Source organism: Cheilinus undulatus, linkage group 2 (assembly GCF_018320785.1).
Source record: "Cheilinus undulatus linkage group 2, ASM1832078v1, whole genome shotgun sequence".
NCBI classification, from domain to species: Eukaryota; Metazoa; Chordata; class Actinopteri; order Labriformes; family Labridae; genus Cheilinus; species Cheilinus undulatus.
In genome coordinates this window covers 28,694,688-28,719,601 of record NC_054866.1, presented here as the reverse complement: position 1 = coordinate 28,719,601, position 24,914 = coordinate 28,694,688, and the positions used below count along the sequence as shown (strand labels likewise).

The 24,914-nt window shown below is 39.0% G+C and overlaps 1 protein-coding gene across 11 annotated transcripts in view; it reads left to right on the top strand.

The window, feature by feature from the left end:
- The window catches only part of elna (elastin a), a 74,318-nt gene that overhangs the window by 7,250 nt on the left and 42,154 nt on the right, over window positions 1–24,914 (top strand). For 10 of the 11 annotated variants that reach the window (XM_041804465.1, XM_041804473.1, XM_041804526.1 and 7 more), the window contains exons 2-5: window positions 4,919–4,987; window positions 9,376–9,423; window positions 10,948–11,031; window positions 11,255–11,281. In XM_041804465.1, coding sequence (XP_041660399.1) covers window positions 4,919–4,987; window positions 9,376–9,423; window positions 10,948–11,031; window positions 11,255–11,281 — 228 coding nt within the window. The remainder of the gene's footprint in view (window positions 1–4,918; window positions 4,988–9,375; window positions 9,424–10,947; window positions 11,032–11,254; window positions 11,282–24,914) is intronic. The other variant, XM_041804488.1, reaches the window with a different exon arrangement.

Here is a 24,914-nt window from a genome sequence, read left to right as displayed (position 1 = left end):
AATATAGACATTTCAGTGCATAACTTCTACATATTATATCTTTAACTTGTAAACAGACTGACCAGTTGATGATTTAGATAGATAGATAGATAGATAGATAGATAGATAGATAGATAGATAGATAGATAGATAGATAGATAGATAGATAGATAGATAGATAGATAGATTGATTGATTGATTGATTTCACCTGTAAGCTTATGTTTGATAGATTAAGTCAGTTGGAGGAATGAAAACACAACACATACAAACGCAGTGTCTGTGTATGATATATAAGTTTTATGCAAGTTTTTTTTGTTTATATTTAAAACACATTAAACACAGAAACTTGAATGGAAACAAAAATCTGACTGAAATTTGTCTGCAGTTGTGCTGCCATTTGAGAATTTGTCAGATGCCATGGTAGGATGGGATTTTCCCTTCCAAAGGAAAAAAATCCCCATAAAACTTCTGGCTTATAATAAAAGCCCTCTGCTGACAACAAATGTTACATTTTAGCACCCATGATGTCTGGCAGGATATTTTCCAAATCGACATTTGGCCATCGGGTCTGCTCATAGAGGCTGTAATAGGCTGATGTGATAGACGTCTGCAGTCTTCCACAAGGCCATTACAGATGATACAAAATGACATTATTCTTCCTTTCTTATGCTAAGTGTGGGCATAATATCTGGAGGATGTAATTTTTTGTGTTGATATCCTCAAATGAACTACTCTCTTTAGTTGATTGAAAAGAACAGTGAATGGTTATTTAGACATCAAGCCTATATAATAATCAATATATTTCCCAATGACAACGGACAGGTATTTCATTCAGGCTAGGGCTGGGACATTTGCCAAGTTTTTAAAATACATCAAAATATTTTCAAATGAGAAAAAGAGTAAGATAATGTAACCAGGTCAGTTTAAGCTGATTTTGATTTGGTAAATGAAAATAGATGGCAGGTCTAAAATGTTCAGTAGAAAGATTGTTAAAGTTAGGACCACTTACAGTATTTATTGCTTGTTGACCACTAGACCATCTACTTTGAAAGATTAGGCTAAATGGGGAATAATCATATTAAGTATTTTATTGCATTTAAGACAATATGTAGTTGGTTGTCAATAAAATAGCCTGTATGATATTTAGCATGTTACCCATGTGGGCCTGACTGAGCACTAACATGTTTTTGTTATTTCTACAGAAAAAAATATTGAGATACACATTATGTGTCACTTTTCAGCAACAAAACAACAACAACAAACTAATAGTATTGAGATCGAGTTTTGGTTCATATCACCCAGCTCTAATTAAAGCCCACTTTTTAAAACCCTGAAAACACAACTGTGTTGCCAAAAAGCACCCATTTGATAGATTCACACTGTGAGTAACACTGAAACATTGCAGGAAGTGTCAGTATGCTGTCCTGGACACTGTACCTTATTTATCTATTTGACTTCCATCCCTTTTGCTGATGACTGGCTGCATTCCTTTCTCACTGACACTCTGAGTCTGAAAATTGGATCACACTCAAGTCTAAGGTGGAGTGAAGATAAATTCAAATCACTGTCAGGATTCCTGGGAGTGCATGTATATCATCACCCTCTTAATGCACTCAGAGCAATTCTGCTCTCAAACCACAACCGTAAAAAAGGTTTATCAAGTTGAACAGTAATTGTTCTTAAGTGATAGCAGTTGATGTTTGAGCATGTAGCAGGCAGTAATTTATTGCAAGTTTTCTGTCTCAATTTTTTCATATTGTCAACTTTGTAGGGCTTTTTCTTCCTCCGTCCAAGTGTAATAAACCTTACTCTCACTAGATAAAATGTTTTCTTTTTCTTCCATCCTTGATATATATATATATATATATATATATATATATAATTTTTTTAACCTGTTTCAGCAGGATCAGACCACTAATATTGTTATGTATTTTTAATTCTTTACACTTGCACGTCCCAAATTTTGACTAAGTTTGCATTGCTGAACTTGCAGTGTAAGATATGATACACTTTAATGTCTTGTAGGACAATTTGTCTTAGACTCTGTCCTGCAGTCACATTCACAGTAGAATACATAAATGGAGACCAATTAATACACATAATGATACATCCTGTAACAACAGCTGTATGTGACATCCAAAGTCACAGATGGGAGAGTGGAGGAAATAACAACTGTCACACTGAAAGGGGCTAAGTGGAGGATGACTACAGCAACAGCAGTGTTTATTTAACACACAGGCTTCGTTGATTTGCATGGTGACTATAGCATGCTTACCATAAACTAGACTAAAAATGATAACAGAAGATTTAACACACAATGGAGCATCATTTCTGATTTACCTGGATCTCACTTTGGAGGAGAGAAAAAAACTTCAATGACAACCATTAACAACAACCATGCTTGACTTTCCATACTATATCAATCCTCGAGCATGGTGTTGGCTGCTGCTGCTGTCCACTTTGTTAACAAGTTAATACGGAACAGAGATTGATTTCTTGCGAGCACATTTTTCATTTATGTTTGTATGAAGAAACAGCTGCTTCTCCTGCTGTTTGCAGCAGATTAGACCAGCTCTGTGCATGTCAAAGTGCTTTATTCAGGTTCAATACTTGATGCATGTTTACACACGTCATACTCGCATCACTTTATTCAGCTAAGTAGTGCATTTGGAAGCCCCAATCAGGATGGACTGAAGACATGTTACACATGTAAACATAGCTTTTATATCAAAAGAATTTAGGGCAATTTCTCGACTGAAGATAACAGTGAAATCTAATCCCTTTTGGTCTATGAGAGATCTTTTCCTTCACACACATTCCTGTACATTCCCATGACCTGGCTCATTTTAAAAGGAACGCCAGAGCATAATGATGAGGATAATAATTAGTATGATAACGAAGAACTCTTCAGATTTACTGAGGCAGGTCATGTCACTCTGCAGAGTTTAGTATGTGCCTTATTTGGATGTATGGTCTCAGTGAACCTAATGCACTCGATAAAAGTGGCACAGTGGCTTAATGGAATTCTAAGCAAAAGGAAAAGTGGAGTAGACACACACTCCCTCTTGCCTTGCTTGCAGTGCCGAGACAGGAAATCCTCCTTTTGAATGTGAAATGAAGGGGCAGAATCAAGAACAATTACCCTAACCTCAACATGAGTTGCCTGAACTTGAAGTTTCTGCCTTGAAGCCAATGGCGGGGACAAACTGAAAGACACAAAAACACACACATTGACTTAGCCACCTGATTACTGAATGCCGAATGCAGAAACTTGTTACTTTTTAAATCTTAGTCTGAAGACTTTCTTAAAAATCTTCCAGGAATATTGCCATGGTCACCAGGTCTTCAGTGTCCATGTGGGATAAAAGACAATCCCTTGTCATTCTCTGTTACAATTCTCATGGAGTCATTTTTTGGCTTCAGTGGTAGCTGTCACCATATCTATTTCCTTTTACATTGCTGCTGAAAAATGAACCTAAACCATGGGAAATTGGCTGACATTGCATATAACATAGTCTTAAAACCCCTGTTTGCTTACTGCTTTTAGCCTAAGGCAAGATTTTTTGGTCTTAAACCAAAACAGATAGGGATTTGTTCCCTTACCCTTCTATAAAGTGGATGAATATCTAAGAAAATATGACCACGTTGCCTATGCTTTCTTTAAAATTGACACTTTAAAATAGTATCACTTTAATACTTGATTATCCTTGTCACAAAGGGAGTGTAATCTGTAACTCATTTTCTCTAGAAGCCTGTCACTGTATTTATTTAAAGATCTAACATACGATAAAGTCTTAACAACCTCTCCAACACTTTGTTCTTAATTCTCACTCCACTGCTTCTCTCTGTTAACTGGCAGTGACTGCATTTCTCTAAGATCTCATTTGTACAACAAAAAGAAGATCTGTGTTGTGTTAGTATTGTATTACTGAGAAGGTCACAGCCTTCATCTGGGTCTTACAGCAATATACAGGCAAACTTGATAAAATGCACATATATTGTATGTTTTGGCCTGTGTTTTAATGCCATCATACATTTTGATTGAACTACATCAGACAGTAATACCTCATAAAGTTCTTCCCCTAATGGTTACACTCTTTAGACAGAACTTCAAGTGCAGTGTTCACACAGTTTTCTCTAATAAACACTTGAACGCCTTTGACATGTGGCTTAAATTAATTGGCTTCACATAGCATGTAGGAACCATTAAACATCATCATTGTAATCCTGCGGCACCATTCTCCCCACTGCGCTGGGTTTATAGAGATATAAACCAAGTTTTTCCCTCAAAAAATATTATTTTGTAATTTCTGCCTTAGCTCAGCAGTCCCGTCGGATTTAGCTGTTAGTCGTCCCAGACCAACAGCAGGCTGTTTTTTCATCCGCCCTCTCTTTTATTGTCGTTACCATTCCTTACATATGTGAGGCCACCATGTCTGGGATTCAGAATGGCCATCTCAGGAGTTTCTCTGGGCGGCAGCCAGAAATCAAGCCAGAAATTAGGTTAGGGGGTGTAGCTTGGGGTTGAGGGATGTCCACAGTGCAGCAGCTTTCTGAGGAAGGACTCCAACCACACTACCTCATCAGAAAGAAAACAATAGGATTTTTCTCCTAATCAAGCTTATAAATCCCCCCCCCCCTTCCCTGGCTCTGCAGGGGTGGCTGTGTTCACGTTTCATTGTGCACCCATTCACTGCATTGGCCTTGGGTGGATTTGTATCCCAGGGACAGATTTGAGAGTTGCTGTCTGGGTCACAGATGATGAAAGTGTTTGAGTCTGTTTATCTAATAAATGGGGTCATTGTTTAGAAATGCTTTTACAAGCGTTGCAATAAAAGAGGGAATTGATGGTGGAGAACTATTTTGGCTATCTTTCACTGCAGTCAGAATTGTCAGTTCCAGAGGGTGGCCCATGGCTTTCTTTGTTCTGTGTTCCAGGTATCTATGTACCCACTGGTACTGGGATCGGAACAGGAGGAACTGGACCAGGAACTGCATTCTTTCCAGGTAACAGACTTGACTGAGCAATGACTGTCAGGGCAGGGAAAAAAGAAAGAAAGAAAGAAAAAAAAGCCTAAACATACAAAGTAAAGTGGTAACAAAGTGTTTACAAGCATAACATGTGTTGATAAGTTGTAGAGAAACAATAAAACACAGAAATTCTAGTATGTCATAACAACAGCATCGAATACAAACATCATTGTCCAAATTTGACAATTAGATTAGATAGATAGATAGATAGATAGATAGATAGAGCGAGAGAGAGAGAGAGAGAGAGAGAGATAGAGAGAGAGATATTCCCATAGGTATATGATAAGGCAAACTTAGGAACAGTTATGAAAAGCAAACATTGAATCATTTATTTATGTCTTATTAGGTGAAAGGGACAACTCTTTGTAAGCTGTGTTTGACCTAATATACATTGACTGTTTCCTCAGTTTAAAAGCCAGAAAAATTCTTAATTTAGTGATTTAAAAGTCCTTTCTTGTCATGGCAGCTGCCATGACAGAGGCATGGTGGCAGTTATAATAGGTTTATCGTTTCCTTGAAATGCTAAGCACACTATTCCCCAAGCGCCCCCACTACACGACCTCTGTTAGGTTATGGCACCACTAGACGTTAGTTGAGTTGAGGCAAGACACCCTGGTCAGCTCTGCCCACCTCAACAGCTTACCTCTTGTTTTTAATTGAGATATTTATTCAATAAAAACTGACATCTACAGCAGTCCACTTTCCTCAAGCAATGGTTTGTTATGTCATCTAACCTGTGATATGATTCAGTCCAGATCAAGATCAACATTGAAAACAATATTGTTCTGAACTGGAGGTGATTTTTAATGATATTACTTACTCCTTATTGCCAGTAACCAGTAAGATAAACAAAAACATAACAGATCTTTTCTTTTTTTATCAGTTGTTGATTTTTAACAGAGTTTTATATTATGTGTTTATGTAAATCTGGGTGTAATAGAGTTTAAAATGTAGTGAGTAGACATTTACAACCAATTCTTACATTACTCTTTTTTACATTAAACCATGATAACAAAAGTTCTGACTTTACAAATGTTATTTACTTTAAATAGCACATTTGTGAACTAAAGCAACAGTAAACAACAACTGACATACTTTGGTTTTAAAGAGTTTCCTTTTTTCACTTTTGCCTTGATTTGATTTAAAGTGTCTTGTTAAACTGTCAAATCTGAAATTTCAATCAAATAAACAAGAATTTGGCAGAAATATGTCCAATCAGACATGTTAACCTATAAGCTGCCCAGCCAAAGCTTCCTTTTCATCCCTGGTGCTTAATGGCAGGCCACATACCCAACACTGCCTACTGTTTCAGAACATGTAGTCTTGTGAAGAAGTAAACCAGAGACTTTATTTTCTGTGGATTTTATCACTTAACATTTTATTAACAGAATAATAGAATTATATAAAATATTCACAATATCTGAAGATAATTTATTGGTACCACTAATTATCATGTGTCCCTAATTTAACAAGACTATGTTAAACCTAGCATATGGTGACTGCAACTATCTGGGATGTCTGTTGTAATGCCTGACAGGGGAGCGGAGTAGCTCCACCTACTCCCCCCAACAAGCTATTCGCAGTGCTATAGACAGAGCATTAACCTGACATGCCAGATAGATTGTTTTGTAGATCCATTGCATGGATATGTTTCACATTCATCAGGGAAAGCTCCCATAGAAAGTGTTTGGGAAAAATTCTCGGAAGGTGATTGGAGGAGTGTTCTGTCTGTCACATTCATGAGGGACCACCTAGAGCTACAAGACAAAATGACTTTCTGTGCAAACGCTACTCTTGAGCTGACAAGCTACCATAGTGCCTATTGATATCTATGGTAGTGCCATTACTGCTGTCATAGATTGTTAATGGCGGAGTTTCTCTGTGGAAAAATTAATGCCTAAGCCAGTTGAGAGAAGTGCATGAACATCTTCTCTGGCAAGACAAGTTTTCAGTGTGGCTCTAAGCTCTTGATTTTAAAAGAAATGTGATTAAACTGCCGTTTCTCTACAGCTACATCAGAACCAACAGCAATTCTGGCAGTAGCTATTAGATACACCCACAAACTCCACCCATAACAAATGGGATTGGGTATTGTTTCGCTTTTTTCTGATACCGGTGCTAAATCAATATTTTTAACATGATACCAGTACCTAAACAGTGCCCAAATCAATATTGGGGGGGGGGGGGTTGCAATGTCACTAAAAATACTTTAAAATTCATACAATGAATTAATAAAACCTTACCCAACTTCAATAAATTGTGTTTTTTACTAATAACCTTACCTTCTTCACTATTTTTTTGAATGATTTGTTTTTTAAGAGTCTTTTGGATGTGTTAGTCCTACTATAATTTCATATGCCACTTGAAAATTTGTACAACATATTTGTTGATACCTCTTAGTTCTATTTTTTACCATTATTTTTTTAAGTAAATTTAAATCATAAAGGTCAATGTAATAATAATAATAATAATAATACATGATGATCTGTCGTCTGTGTGAACACAAACTTAAATTCCATAGTGTACAAATCAGGGCCCGGGCCCCACATCCAAAAAGTCTAGATTCACCCCTGCTCTTGAACTACTGTAACAAATGTATGGTACGTATGTCAGGTTAACAGTCGACTGCTGGACACAGAGGGCAACAACATCAACAATGGAGAAGGATAGGGACTTAACTTTGACCCAGGTAAAAGTTAGACAACTTTTTATTTCTCCTTCATCGATCTGAAACATTTCATACTGAGGCCAACAAATCCCAGAAACAAACCTAGAAAGAATGAGAAGTTGTGCTTAAAGTTCCTGCATTGTCTGATCCTTTATATCATATCTTTTCTGCCGAGATGAGCTGGCTAAAACCCTGCACAGTGCACTGCATTCTCCATTTAAGACCGTTGCTCACTATGACTTCTCCCTCCCTCTGTTATGAACATAAACAAATAATAACACATACTTTAAATAGCAAAAAAGAGGGACTTCTCTGAAACAGAGTCCAAATGTTTGGCACAATAAATATTATCTTTGTACTTTAAGAGTGCTCAATCACTCCACTAGCAGCCATTGGATACAACCAACTGCACAACAACTAACCCTTTCCCCCTTAACTATCACAAAGTCATGCCAATGCAGGATGCCAGGAGAGCGAAAACATCTTTAACATCATGCAAGCTTTAAAGTGTTGTTTTTATTCTTTATTTCATACAGAAACGCAATCCAGTTCTAGTAAAACTGACGCTATGCTAAAACTGCATCACTGCACAGCGGCCATTGGAAATGGCTTTGAATGCAACCAAACCCCGGCTGTCACTACTGCTACTGTTCTCCATAACTGACAGTGACCTAGTAGTTACACGTACTGTATAGCTACTGTGAAGATAAGAGAAGCTGAGCAGGTCTAAACAGGTTACTGTAAATGTCAAAAAGCTGCGAAGGTCAAAAAAGAAGCGATACTCAGAATGAAAATTACAGGTATGCACAGGTCCAGATAGGATGGCACGTGGGTCTGGATCCAAACTGTGGTCCACTAATTAGTGACCTCGGTATTAAACCATAAACCACCCTTTTTGTTTCATGGATATGAGAGAGTGGTGGTAAATGTTGATGCTCTGAGCTACACGCAAAGTATTCTGAGATTGCTTGCTTTAAGCAGTTTTTCTCTCTTATTTGTAAATTCAACCATCAAACAAAAGAGATAGTTCACTATTTTGTAAATTCATTTTAAAAGGTGCAATTCTTTATTGAACAGAGCCCTAGTCTGAAATAAAAACTAAGCAGTGGAGGTGGGCGGTGTTGAGCAGTGCATCTACTCCTCATCTCTTGTTAGTATTTTGATTGAGAGCCCCCTGGTGGAATTTACATATTGTGCATTTATTTGATGATATCTTTATAGGAAGTCCTCCCATATTATATGAAAATTCTGAATTTTCTTCAACAGCTGATAAATTCTGGGTTTAATAGTAGCTAAGGCTTGAGGTTTTATAATACTGAACCTAACTGTCAACACCACATTTTCATGTGAAAAAATGTCCTAAGAAGATGAGCCAGTCCCTGTAGAAATGATTAAACTCTCACAAATACTGTTTCAGAGTTTGCATTAAAAATTGCTTTAGTACTTTACTTTTTTAGTCACATTTTGCAGAACATGCATTCATTTTTTTGACCATACAGATATCAACCTGAACCCCAGCTCTACCATGGTAAAAGAGAATATGTCACATGTACAATACCGCACAGAATGCCACTGCATGCTTTTTTGTCCTGTGAGAAATTCAGATACAAGCCAGATAATAAATTCCTTGGATCTATTCATACATCACTTCAAGTAGCAGTAGTATAACTCAGTACTCTGTTTATTGTTTTACAAGGGTCTGCTGGAGGAGTCCCTGCAGGCTATAAACCCGCAAAGGCTGCAGGTGAGTAGAGGAGACACTAGATTTATGATTTTTGCCCATATATAAAATGTTGAAGAATCACATCTGGCCTATCATGAATCTGTTCCTGCACTCCTGTTGCAGTAGCTTGGATATAAAAAACTAAAATGTTAATTGCACCTTTTTATGTTTTTGGCTTCATGATGACATGATATCTGATTTATAAATAGGTCTCTGTGATGTTGTCTTTGTTCAGACATTTGGTTTAAGTCCTAATCTTACACTTCCTGCAGAGGTCCATGCTAATAAAAAGATTTAAGAGTTTTTGTAACTTAATCTCTCCCTCCCAAAACTTTTGTCGGTAGCCCAATTCACAATGCCATTTACAAGCTGTGATATTTAAGTCCATTTGAGGTTTCACTTTCACTATGAATGGTGAGTGATGTAAATGGGAGACTGTCTGGTCCACCCTTCAAGCCATCTTGGGAAGTAGTAACAGAGAAGTTACAGAGGCTAAAAAGGGATCAGAAGAGCCAGCAGTGGAGTACATTACAGCCCCCACAGTGTCGTGCTTTCTTGCCATCCTGCAATGCTGAAAACATGACACAGTCGATTGACTGACAGACTAGGACCCATACTATCACACCATAGCAGTATCAGTATAAATGTCCTCAGGTGTAAAGATGATTGATCTTTGTTACAGCACTGTAGCAGAAATCCACGGTGAACACCCAGGTTTCTGATTGTCTTATCTATGTGGCTATTGGCATAACTTTGCTTCATGCAAAGCCACAGAAATTCTCTCTGGTGTGTGTCATTTCACACAACTATAACAGATACACTCAGCTTTGCATGTACAGTCCACTTAGGCAACAGATCACACAGTGTTGGCAACACCCTGGCATGGTTACAGCAGCCATTTGCAGAACAAATCTGACACTGTGCCTCTATTTTTTTTAATCTGTCAGAACGACAGTGAGGAAAGGAGGCAGAACAGATGTGATGAGACATTTGAGAACTGTGATATTCAGTGCTCTCTATCATTTAGTGTTTGAAGTTGTTAGTTGGATGTTGTATGCTCTGTCTGAGTGCTGTTTGCAAGCTTAAGTTGGAGCACCCAAAAAGGTAGCATTTATTTGAACAAAATCAAGAAGAAACAGATTGCTCCTAAGAAAATTCCCCGTCATCACTCAGTGTTGGTTTGGTCAGATCAGGAGGAAACACATGGCCAGACTTCCCTGTCAAACCACCACAAGCTAAGAATAATTATATCCTAGGGATATTGCTGTGGCAATAAACAATGTATTTGCTGGCCAACCGCTGTGGTTAAGCTAGTTTGCTGGAAAGCATCATGAGGCTAAGCCCTGAAAATTTGTGGCTTGTTACTAATTTCTCTTAAGCTCTGCAGTCAGGGGTGATCAGCATGATCTTAAGAATGGCAGCAAAGACGGAGCCATGAAAACATGGCATGAACATTGTTGCTGGTTTATTATGGTAAAAAAATGTTGACAACAGAAATGGCCTTGACCCAAATGACCCCACCTGTCTCTGTTTGACCCCACTCAGGAGGCTATGGAGGTGGAGGGCGTGGTGTTGGCCCAGGTGGTTTGGTGCCAGGAGGTGTTGGGCCTGGTAGCTTGGGCACTGGAGGTATGAAGCTGCAGAATCTTTCTCATGATTTAGGGCTTTGAAAGAAAAATAGCTTTATAATATGAATAAAAAGGGGAATTCTGAAACGAGAATGCTGTTTTGCAATGCTTTAAACCAAGAGAAGTGGGCCGTTCAGAGCCACTGCTTCAAATGTTTTAAATTAAGTTTAACACATTGCTGACATGTATCCATTTTTCTTTGTTCTTTTTTTGTTACCTAATAGGACAAGGTGGAAAGCCTCCTAAACCAGGTAAGTAGATTGTGCATTATCGGTTATTGTATTCAGTGAAAAGTGATGCAAAGTTGAAGAATGGGAAATGTATATGTAGTATTTAAATAAATTGAGGTATTGCATCAAATTTGTTCATATTCTCTCACAAAAACACTTCATCACATTGTTTAAGTTTACATTATTCAGCTGTATGTATACACAAATCAGTACTGTAACAAGAGGGAAACCAATTCTTTTGATTACAACATGGAAAATTCTTCTGCATGCATACCCTGTTGAAAGGAAGGAAATTTACTATATTGTTATGGGCCTATGGGTAAAGTAGGTTAATGTATGGGCTGCATTATGACCACAATCCAAAAGAAAAACAGATGACCTGTACAAAAATCAGAGCAATGGCTTTAGAGAAATTGTCTTTTGATTGGCTGTCACAGAGTTTTCCTTATCAACCCCATGTTTTCGTCGACTTGGTTTACACCGGCTTTGCATGTATCTGAGGCGTCCTAACTGGGTGGGACTATATAGAGATTCCACTCGTCCACCTCTGCTGTATCAGGGAGTGATGATTGGCAGAGTGAAAACGACCATCAACGCCTGCCAAACAATGGTGCCAGAGCACTGATTAATGTTATTGTAATGTTAGACCCTTACAATATCTGGAAACCTCCGTGCTGGAACACACCATGGCCCTTCTCTCCGATACTGTATGGTAAATATTTTCTTTTGCTGTATTACAGTCTGCACTGCATTGGTACTAAGCAATGTTTAGCCATCATCTAATTCCTGTAAGCGCTGCTGATAAAATCTCAGCCTACCTCTATGTGTTGAGAAAGATAAGGAAGCAAGCAATCGTCTTATAGTCCTGATAACACATGGAGCAGGTTACAGAAGGGTCCCTCTGGAATGCCACAGCCCCACCCTTTAACAAGAGTTGCAGGAGAGCTGTTATGTGAAAATGACCTAATATCAAGTATTTCATGGAAGTTGACTTTGGCTCAGATCTGCTGGGAAGTTTGATCTGAGCTTTAGCATGCAGTCAAGTTGTCCCTGTATCCACCAGTTGGACATGGTAGATATTAAATTACTGAGCGAAAGGAAGGCAAACAATGTTTGAAAGCAGCTCCTTGTGATTTTCAATTAAAACTAATTTGGGTCAAGGATTTCCTCCCACTTTATGTTAATTTCTCATACACTGGAAAAAAGAAAACTAACACAAAGAAAAACAGTGCAGGGTCAGCTAAGGTTTTACCAGTTTTTGAAATTAAAGGGGAGCTTGATTCACAGAGGGGTTATAATACGTTCCACTTCATGGTTGCAATTATCTTGAGTAATCTCTCAGTGCTGCTCTCCAACAGTGGCGTCTTTCAACAATTTACATTCCATCGGAAAATTATTACCTGAAATTTACAAAACGTGAATCAAGAAATTCCATGTACCCCATAAGTCTTTCACGCTCATTATAAAAGTGAGCATCAGAAGTTATTGATAGGTGTGACTATCACAAACGCAGGCTGAAAACATCTGCATCATTTTGGTAGTGTTAGAGGAATTATATGATACAAGCACAAAAAAGCACTGAAATAGATTTTTAAACAAATAAACAATAAATAAACTTTTATACACACATGAAGAGAGCTGCCATTCATTCTCAGTGTAAGCCAAGCAATGACATTGCATTCCTCAGTTATGCACCTTGCCTGGCCAGTAATGGAGAACAGCAGCTGGCTTTCTGAGTAGCGTGACTGCAGTGAATTGCAGTGTAGCTCATGCAAGACCTTGTAAATGTTACACTAATTGTGAAGTCTGTCAGCAGCCAGCTTTGACAAAACACTGAAAGCCGGAGAAAGGAACTTTCTCTTTATGAACAACCGTTGGACAACACTTCCTTTTGATGTTGCCTCAGGCAAAGGTGAATTCTGTCTTCATGTTCATTTGAACATCATGAAGACTGTTAACAAGAAACATACAACCTGTTATGTTTTTTCTGTCCATTTAATCTTTAAACATGGAAAAAAAACTATTTTTGAGAGTCTTGAATCTGTCTTTATCTTCATGATTAGATTTTATTTAGAATCTTAGATTATTTAGATTCACTCTACATCAGCAGTGATTTGGCATCATCTACTCCGGTCATCTACTGTACGCTAAAAAGCTGGAAATTAACTGGCCAAAAAAATGTTTTAGATAATGCAGCTTTTATATTTCTAACATTACTTATCATCTGAAAGTGGTTATGTAAATACACAGAAAAAAACCCTAAAAAAGAGATAATATTTATCTATGCTTGACTTAAAAAAACAGTTTTACATGAATAAGGAGTGTGGGCTTAAAGCAGCAAGTATTTTATCAGAAGCTTCCAGTGAAAAAAAAAAACACAATCATAAATCTAAAGACTTCATTATCTACAATGCTGTAGGAAAGCAGGTCTTTAAAATGAAACAGATGATTGATGTTACAATTTTTACTGTAAGGATTTTATGTCACAGGTGCCAGTTTAGCTCAGTAGGTATAGCAGATGCTCATATACAGAGGCTATAGTCCCCAACACACTGGTCCCCACTCTCTCTCCCCATATTTCCTGTCTCTTGTCAGCTGTCCTACCTAAATAAAGGCAAAATAGCTAAAAAAAAAATAATAATTGTATAAAGAAAACAGAAAAACAGTTGTCTGTCATACTGGTAAAGTGATGGCATCAGTCAACAGATGTTGGTCATTGTTCCACTTATTTTGATTATGAATAGCAGCTACTAATGTGAGCTTCATCATTAGAATCATTCCTGAAATACTCTACAGTCATTTTGCAGAGCTGTGGTCAGTCTTTCTATTACCTGGCGTATTGTAAATCTAAAGTGCGTTCCAATGCTTGCCTTCATAAAGATGACACTTGCTGAATGCCAGAGAGTGGGTTAGTATGTCAGACACAGCCATACATTGTCACTGCTGAGAGCTAGCACTGCTAGTATTAGCAGCTAATGCTAGCAGCAGAGGTGGGCGAAAGTCATTGTTTTACAAGTCTCAAGTAAGTCTCAAGTCTTTAATCCCAAGTCTCGAGTCAAGTCTCAAGTAAAGATGTGCAAGTCCAAGTCAAGCCTCAAGTAAAGACAAGTCCAGTCAAGTCCAAAGTCATAGACTTGAAATTTTTGAGTCCTTACAAGTCATAAGCACTGTTTACCAAATAAAAAGCCATTTAATAATGTAACAATCTATTAAATTTGACAAATACAATGAATGCATTTTGAATAGTTTTATTTACTTAAATACAATAAGAGCAGTGTGACAGAACTTAATCACACAGAAAAAGAGTGCTGACACAGCATTCAGGATATAATCAGTGCTAAGCGGTGCAACAACAAATGAACTTCTGAAGACGTTGTACAGTCACTTTAACTCATCTAATGTGTGTGTGTGTGTGTCTGTGCGGTGAGTGTGTGTATATGTATAGGTGTGTGAGTGGACATATAGGTTTTGTGTGTTTGTAAGTGAACATATTTGACTGGTCAACATTAAGTTTAAGGTGTTATAACCAGTTCTTAACCTCAAGTTATGTGTTATGTTATGTGTTAGGTTATAAGACCTCAAGTTATGTGGACACAATGACTGCCTTCTAGTTAATAAACCTAAAAAAAAAAAAAAAAAAAAAGAGCTGATGAATCATGGGTGTCTTTTTGGGCATTTATATTTGATATTTTGACATTTACTGTAGTTCTGTGACTCTGTTAACTTAAAGTTATGCTTTCTATTTTGTTTCCTGTCATTATTTTTGCTTTTAGCTAAAGGGGGAGGGTCCCCATATTGGTCTTTGCCCTGGGCCTCCAAATGGCTTAAACCGGCCCTGCCTCACACCTGCAGCTCCCCCTCACAAATCATTCTGTCCTGCCAGTTTGTTGCTTTCATTTTTCTGTTTCTGCCCTTTTGACAGTATTTATCATTAGTACGTTTAAGATCAAATAAGACAGCCACATTTGGACAAGTTTTACTCAGTTTTACATTATTTCTAAATGTGATCTGTGTGTGTTTTGCTCGTTGATGATGATACGCATCATAAAAATCATCATCAAATACGAGTATGGAAGAGCATCGGCAGGGAGTGACTGAAGAAATGTGTTAAAACGAGGGCATTAGAAGCTTCACTTTGAACACAAGACAGCACACCTCTATGGATTAACTTGATGAAGAGACGTGCCACCAGCAGACTTCCTTTGTGCTCTTCTACGCACGTTCCTCCGTCCAGCACACACCCAACGGTAATAATATACAAGTTTTCATTTGGATTTGGAAGTTAAAGTCTGTCTTCTTTGTGTGGACCTATACTGAAAGAGGATTTCGGGAGGATTTGTTAAAGTAAGCCTTAAAAGAGCCACAACTGGTCACTAAAGAGCCACGTGCGGCTCGAGAGCCGCGAGTTCAGTATCACTGCGTTAGTTGAATACTTTGAATGGGGGCACATTTTACTCAACACACTCACTGAAAATCTCAAGTATTTTCAAGTCAGTCCTGAGTCACTGATGTCAAAGTCCAAGTCGAGTTGCAAGTCTTTGATGATATTGTCAAGTCGAGTCCAAAGTCATCAAAATTGTGACTCGATTCTGACTCGAGTCCAAGTCGCGTGACTCGAGTCCACACCTCTGGTTAGCAGTGTGGCTGAGAAGTCATAACCAACCCAGCCCTTTTAATTTCTGTACCAAGGAAGATGGGTGCATGGATCAAGGTGTTGGCGGTGGTTTACTGTGCTCATACTGGGTGACAGTGAAAATTTGCTTAGAATGAAAGAATACTTTCTGGACATTTTTGCCTTTATTTGATTGGATAGCTATATTGAAGCAAAGCAAGGGCCTCACAGGTGGGCAGCTTTAACATTTCATTTGTGAAATTTCTTCTAACCATTTGGAATTTTGTTGGTTTGAGTATAAAACAAATCTGTGGGTGATTAGTTCTCTGTATGATAAAAGAAGCAAAACAGAACAAAACTGATCAACAATGTTGAGCTGCATGACTACTCAATACACTGGGTCTCATGGAGAACAATGGAGTACACCCATAGTTGGCCAGCCAAAGAGAAAGAAAGAAATTGGTAATTATCAGGAGGAAATTGCTCACCATTCAGCCTGATGTTATGATGCAATAGAATTTTAAAGCACTCCTCATTAAGGTATGATTGATTACAGTGCTGTTGTGTTAGGCTAAATCAGTTCAAGTCTTGAATACCAGATAAATATGCAACTGTGAATATATGGTCAATGTTTCTTATCAAATTGTTCTTATCAATTTTTTATTTTGTGCTCACTGCCACTTAATAAATATAATAAAAAGAAGTATCCAGAAATAAGGGAAAAAGGCTTCAAACCAAAATGTGCAAGATAAAATCACACTTGGAAGAGCTTCAGTACAAACATAATTTAGGATGATTCATTACTCTGCTCAATGCAGCAACATGTCTCTGGGATTTGTTCTGACGCATCTCTGACATCTTGGATCTAATGATTTCTGAACCGGCCAACCTGTAGTAGAGCAAAGATGTGGCCAGCTCTTCACTCTAATTTTGGTTGGTTCTAGAAAAACATATTGCTCGTATTTAGTTACTAAGAAAATAGTTAATTCACCACCCACCCAGTCATTGTGAAGTCCAACTAAATATTCAGTGGATCAGTCTGTAACTGAAAACTTATTGCCTGTATATATATATATATATATATATATATATATATTTTATCTTTGGTTCATCTTCAGACCTGTCTGCTTCATATTAAATTCAGGAAGGTTCACATCAAGGTCATCATTTGAAGAAGCAATAAGTGTACTTGTATGCTTCATAACAGGAAGAAAGGAAAATCAGAGAAATGAAAAGACAAAATGGATGTAGGGAGGACAGAGGAGACAGTGTAAAGAAAGAACAGAAAGCACCAATAAATCTTGCACACACTGTATACTGTATTTGACGTAGGCATTCACAACGCCTCGCAACTCACACCACATTTCATGTGCATTCATTCGTGCAACACACATGCTTAGAGAGTTCACTGAAAGAAGGGAGACTGATAGATTGAGGTGAGGATGAAAGTGTTTAGCCAAAAGAAGATGAGCTTGGAGGAGGTTTAGTCTCCTGGAGCACATGTGCTTTTCATTATAGGCTCAGACCTGTCTACTGAGCTGTCAGAGACTGGGAGCATCTGCATGTGAATGTGCACGACCAGGAGTATATGTAAATACGTTTATTGCCCTCATATGTGTGTAAGTTTGAGCACATGTGCAGAAAAAAAAAACCACACACAAGTACTGGATGTGTCCTGACTCAGGTTTGGGGACAAACAATATTCCTTCACACAAATAGAAACATACAGACACAATACTTGTTTAGACTGGTGAACCATGGCAATTTCCTCTTTTATTACTCGCTTATGTTCCATCATCCTCTCCTTTGTCTGTTTTACACCAAGCCTCATTGTTTCATTATCTTTGAACCATAAATGTCGGCCAGTGAGACTCTTTATATCAAACCCAGCCTACCAGATGTACACCTAACAAACACAGCTTATTTGTTCACACTGGAAATGCCCATCACTTCACAAACAAAATGTCTAATGTAGTTCCAACAGATGTTGTTGTTGCATTTTCTTTAACCCTACAAAGTCATTGTACAAATGAGAATGACTTCAGCACTACAAAGATCAGATCAGGCCTCTGTTAGTTTTTATTGGTGTGTAATTAGTCAGACGTGTTTCTAATTACATGTCTCCAGCTCCTTGACCTTTAACCATCCTGATTTTTGTCATGCTTTCATGGATTTTCTCTAGTTACCACTGATTTAATTGTTTTCACTCTCTGCAGTTGTAGTTGATGAGCCATCCCATGCTCTCACAACTTCTCCCATGTTCCTTTGGCCAGCAGGTCTGGAGCATGGACCACCATACTTGTCCATCTGGCAGCCTGGCCTGTTTATGTAGTGATGGGGAAATTTCTTTATTTCCCAAAGAGTCCACGAAGATAGATCACCAGTTCAACCACCTTGTTGCAATCACTGGTGGGAGTGGACTGAGTCTGTTTGACCTGAGGGCATGTTAAGTGGACATGTGGCCGAATAAGCAATGGTAGTCCCACTTTTGTATTTCAGCAGAGGAGTTTAGACTCAGTGGAGTGAAAAGTGCAACACAACGTGTAGATGAGCACATGCTTACATTAATGGCTTTGCAATGAAAAGAACAGAACAGCATTTTTTGAATACAGATTGATTTTCAAATGTCCTTGTAAATGTTGAATTTAACTGAGTATCTATTCCCTTTTTTCATTAAATCTTTTATTCCATGTGAGGTTTAGGTCATTGGTATTATCTCACCTCCATGAAATGTTTTTGATTTCTGGATTTCTCAACACTCATCCAGACCCAGTGCTGAACTAAATGACTTGTGACGATGAATGGCTTTTAAATGACTTCAGCCTTCACCCATAGGACTTATAGGTATCCTGGTGTGTTGCAATACCTCCATATACGTGTAATGTACAATTGGTAAACAGCTGTCCACTGTCAGTGATGCAATTAATCTATCTGACTTTTTTCCTTTGTAGAGCATCCCATATGTTTGTCATGGTGAAATGCTTCAGATGGCTTCTCAGTGATCATAGCCTTTGTAATGACAGAGGGACTTGGAAGCTCAGTAAGTCTAACGTCAGTGCTTCAGTGTGCATGTTTTGAGGCAAGCCATTCTGAGGAACACTAGTCGTCTCTTTTCTCAACCCTGAGTTGTCAGAAAAGTATTCAGTGGAATGGCAGATGCATGTGTGGACCATCTGGGAAAGGAAACACACTTGGCCAACTTTACATACCATGGCCACCAGCTGTGTCTGAGGACTGGTTTTCTTGCCCCATCTATAGTTTAAAAAATTCAAACTGTTTAGATTCGGATGCACTTATGAGACTGTAACAGTTCTTAAAGATGGATTTGGTCAGTGCACTTGTTCTCTGTGTACATCGATGTACTCTAATGCCGGCAGTGTGTTTCTGTCTTGTCCGCATGCCTTTACAATACGTGCTTTGATTTTGTGTGCCAAGCTAAAATAGGCAATGGTATGAGCTCTGGGTTAGGGATACTCTTTGAACATTTTCAGGGGCTCAGTGTTGGCAGAGCAACAGTGATACTTCTGTAGAAGTGGATAAAAAGTAGGATAGCAGAGGCTCTTGACTCTCACAGAAACTGGGAAAAAAGGCAGAACTGTTTGGTTGACTTGTAAGCTTATAGCATAGCATGTTCTGCTCCATATGACTTGCAGAATAAACAATGACATCAAAAACTTGGTGGATATGGTGTAAAGCATAATGTAACACTTAGCCCTGTTTGAAATAAGGGACAACAGTAATGCTCTTTGCACAGATGGGTTTGATGTATGTGTGGAGGGGAGAGACTCCACAGGGCTCAGGCTGGTGAGGTCAGGCATCTACAGACGTCACTTGGCATGGTGGCAGTGCGTGTAATCCACATGACATATAATGGTGACTTTTACTGTTACAGTTAATTTGGAACCATTTGTAAGATTGCTCAACACCTCATGGTGTGTGTGTTCTGCTGCCCAAGTGCGTGGGTTCCGAGAATTTGCCAAAGTTGCTTCATCAGTGTAAGTGCTGACCACATAATGGGAGAGCACACACTCTCCTTAGTATGATGCAAATGTCCTCTATAAAAGTAAAAAATGACCACCCATACCAACATTGTCTCACTGCACTCACACAGCAGTTTGAAAGTCCAGTTTTATTACACAGATTTTGACCTGGATGCAGCCCAAAAAGCAGGGATTTTGGAGAATTAAGCAACCCTAGACCCTGTCCCTGTTTGTCTGTAGGAGCTCTGGCAGGAGTGTGCTCGGGGTTATCTGGCAGAGAGCAAGGCTGAGGCTTTGGGACCTCTTATTGATAGTGTCAATGACTCCATGGAAAAGGAAGGAGAAAACAATAAAAGGCTTGACGCCAAAGTTGGCTGGTTCACACCAGCCAAAGGGACAAACTTTGAGTGTAGTGGTGTGACTACGTGAATGCTTAATTAGTCCAGCATGTGACTAGTCGGGCTTCTCACAGTTCAGTGCCCTGACTGACAGCAAGGAGAACCTAGGAGTGACAAGGAGCAGAGGGGGTCACAGGAGAGGGAGGGGAAGAGGCAGCAAGGGGAGCTTCAGTGTGTCCACTTGTCTCACGCGATCTGGAATCGCTGCAATGCTCCGCATCATTTCACTTTCATCCGGCTCGTCGTACATCACCTCGTAAGAATGCAATCTATCCACTAACTTGGATGTAGAACAGTGTGATAATTTGATACTGATAAAATCTGGTGTCATGACTGAAAAGAACATAATGATGGGCTTAGCTTTAAAAGTGGAAATTTTTATGGGACCACAGCCGAAGAAAAGACTCTGCCTGTCAATCAAATAACATGCACATTCTCTGAGGACCACTGCAGAACCTTTGAAGATGAAGTTATCAAGAAGATCATCCATGACATCTCAGAAAATTACAACATTTTCCCTGCCACAGCACGTCTCTGTGCTTCTTAACCAAGCTTTACTCTGTTTGTTCTTTGATTTTTTGTAATAGGACCTCTCAACATTTTTGCTCACTGACCAAGTTTCCAACTGTATTAAAGAGAAATATGAGTTGTCATCCATCCCTTCTTACTCTCCAATAAACAAACATTTGTTCTTAGATTACTTGCTTGATTAAAAATTACCTAAAACAAAGAAAACATTGAGAAACAAGTCCCAAGACATTCCTGGACATTCCTGAGCTGCAGCTCCAAAGTCTCCTTTCTGAGCGTCTGCCGACAGTTGCTGTGGATCTGTGCCATGGAATTCTCTGCTCTCTTAAATTAAACCCTTCAACAGGCCCAGCTGGATCACAGAGTAGGGAGAAGAGGAGCAGGGGAGGAAAAGGGAGATGGAAAAGGAGCAAGAAAGAAAATCATCTTTCACTTCTCACGTTTTGGCTTCCTTTAGTTGCTGCTATTAACACCTCGTGTCTGGTCAGCTCAACCTCTTAGACACCTTTTTGGGAGGAAAAAAGCAAGAGGAAAAAAATGCAGGAACAGGGAGGAAAAGAGTAAGACACTGATCTGGAGACAATGTTTTGATTAATGACCCTTGTATTCCTCTGGTCCTGAGACAGAGGATTGCCTTACCTAACCCCAATGGAGCATGAACAAGACGGTTCAGTTTTGAGATTGAAAACAGATATTTCTGTTCCCTCTGGCTCATATCCATCTCTTGAACTTGCCCCAAGTTTGAGAACAAGACTGGTGACTGAAGAAACTAGCCACATTGTCTGGCCAGCTTTATTTCAGTATCAGTCTCCAGCTGGAATACAATGATGTGCCATGACAGGGTACAGCAGGAGGCAATCAGTATGACTGCTGGTCACTGCACTTCTATTGCCATGAAAGAAAGTCTCTGTCTTTGTCTAATCGTCTGGACTTGTATTTACTTTTGTGCTTAATTGGGGTTGTGATGCTTAATCATGTGATGTCACACCATCATAAGTTTCACCTCCACAACCTGCTGGTGCACTTGTCCCTGCACAGCTGTGAAAGCCAGCAGTCTTTTCTAAAAGGAAACTGGCTCGTAAACCATATTTCTCTCACTTTTTTTGGAAGTCTAAATGGAGGAAACTGTGATGCATTGCAGGCCTGCATCACTTACCTTCCAGTTTTTCTGGCCTCCAGTCTTCCCTCCTGTGTAGTATTAGGTTTCTGTCCCTTCCATCTGCTTCTCAGAGCATCGACCTTTTGTCGGGTTGATTTGTCCAAGGTCCAGACGCAGTTGGTTTCAAGTGGTCTCTCGGGTTTCCCATTACGCCTTGAGGGTCAGCGAGAAAAAAAGCAGCTACATTAGCGCCTGAAAATCTCTCAGCTTGTCAGCAATCAGCTAAGTACTGGGAGCAGCACCCAAGAAGCTGTGATTTGATATCAGGGTCATGGTTCAGGCTCTCCATGTGTGTGGTTCATTACAACAAACAACATCGGTGTAGACTTCCAATATTGTTTGAGCTAAGACAGGTCCATTTGTGCAAGCTGACATCTTGTAACAATAGTAGTCCTACAAAAGCTTGCTTGTTTGAGCTGACAGCATTAAGTAAATATGGCTAAACAGAGAACTTTTGTAGTAAAACTCTGCCCTCAGTCTTAAAAAATATACAATTGGTGGTGCAATGCCAAAGAGAAAGCGATCCAGATTTTTTAACATGACCCTGAACACACACAACCTCCTGGGTAGTATCTTTTACTTGAGAGCTCATTATTTTCCCTGTGTCTAGTGATGTCAGAGTTACATTAAATAAAGTTTCTCCTTTGCTACTTGTCTAAACTTTGCCTGCCTGAGGCTTCCATTCATGGTCAATCAGAACTCTGAGCAACTGCTCAGACTGATTCCTGCATGTCTGCATCTTGTCTCCTGATCTACAACCACAGAGTTAAACTCAACGTGGCAGGTGTTGGTCGGCCCTGAGTGCAACTGCCAAAAGTAAGGCTAGGTCATACACATGTGAGCACAGGTGGGCCAGATGATGGATGACTAAGCTAAATGTCTCCATAGTCCATCCTGTCTTCATGTATCTCTTCCAGCGACCTAATCTCTGCTGTTTACTTTCGACACACTGAGACACACATACATCTCTGACTGAAAAAATATTCTGTAACCTGAAGGCCAGACAAAACAGCACCATCTTAAGGAAACACTTCTCACAAGACTCACAAATCCTCAGGGTTTTCAGCATTAAACATTCCAAATATCTATTGACTTTCTTGTATTACTGTCAAGTCTTTAACTTTATTGGTATGTGGAGCTCACTTATAAAAATTAGACAAATTAGGCGTGTCAGTACAAGTGACACAGGAAAAGGGAAAAACCCTAGTTCACCCTGATTTATATAAAAATTGAGTATGCTTGTTATTTCTTCGAGGTGTGCCTTGGGATGTTTGAGCAATGCAGTTGAAAGCTTTTGAAGAAGATGGATTATTGCAAGGGTGCTTAGCTTAGCGTCTGAGCATTGCATGCTCAATCTGTTTGCCAAGCTCTTGGCAAGACCAGTGCCCACATTTGTTTTGACTAGATCATGAAACTCCACACTTTCATATTTGTCTTAGTATCTTCCAGCACATTCCTCCTCCTCTTCGTCAGTATCATTACCTGCACCCTGCAGATTGCTTGACTCCAGCTTCTCACCCCCACTCTGATCCGTCTCTCTCTTCCCCCCTCGTGTTCAGCCTGTTTCCCATGCTTAGCTGCTCTCACCCCAGACTTTTTGGCTTATAAGTATTGATGAAAACAAGTTCCTCAGTGGACTAGCTTGCTGGCAGGATTCAGATTTCTTTTTGTACCAAAAACAGTCATTACTCCTGCATGTTTGTGTCTGATTGGGGAGCTTGCTGAGATCATAGCTTCTTTTAAATAAGACTCTGAGAAATAGTCTCTGAGAATCAAGCGCCAAACTTGCTCTAAAGCACAGAGTTTACCCAAAATACAGGATTTTATCACTTTGGCATTTATCCAGGAGAACCATACAGCTTGTTGTACTAAGTGACTCCAGCTTCAGGAGTATCTCACCTTCATTGTTCCACAATTGAATGATATTGTTTTTGATGATTGGGGATTCCTTCCAAATTAAAGTTAACCTTGTTTGGCAAACTAATATTGATACTTTAAAATATATATGTTTTAATTTGATTCCCTAATTTTGGCTAACTTTGCATTTGTACTGTAACTATTTTATGGTTTTGTCAATGAAAATAGTAAATTTAATTCAGTTTTCTATGAATATTACCCACTGTGAGGTGGGCCACAGTTTCTGCACTTTTCCTTTTTGTTGGGTTAGAAATTTTAAAGATCGTTTCGTTTGTTTAACTCTATAAGCAAGCAGGGATCATTTTATTCCTTGTCCTTTTCTTCTTTCCACAGTTTTTCATTTTCTCAGTCATCTTTCCCCACATTTTTGTTCCCATCAGCAGGGACGTGCACAGACATTTTGGGGGGCAGGGGTTCAAGTGAGAATAAGGGCACTTCTCTTAATCTATTAATAAAAATGCTTAAAACCCTCCACATCTTACTTAATAATCAATTTATTTTAATACCCTCAGTTGTTGTATACTCAACTTTAGAGGTGTTTTCGAATAAGGATTTTTATAGTCGAATCTGAGTGGTCAGGTTTCGCCTTTAGTTGACTAATAGTCGAACAGCATTTCTGCTAGACTTTTTTGTCCCCGTTTAAAATGACCGGCAGTCCTCAAGAATTCTGGCTATTTAGAACAACTACCACATTAGCTTTAACATTATTTTGCGGCATTAACAACAGCAAAATGCATAAATCTCTCTCTTATGTTTTTTTGTGTAAGTGGTTTAAAGTATCAAAATGAAAACTGCCCGCTTTTCCTTACACACGCAGTCAGTTACACAATATACGCCCACATTAAACACATAAACAACAACAGTTAGCTTCACATCAGCACCATTAGCCTGTTAGCACATTGGCCACTATCATAACTTTGCAGCTCACAACAGCCAAATACCATCCTCCACCAACAACAACGAAGCATCCAAACACATAACAAAAGTGCTCTCTTAACTGGACACTGCGTTAAAACTCTACATTACAAAAGAAAAATGAGTCTTACTATCAGCTGCGATG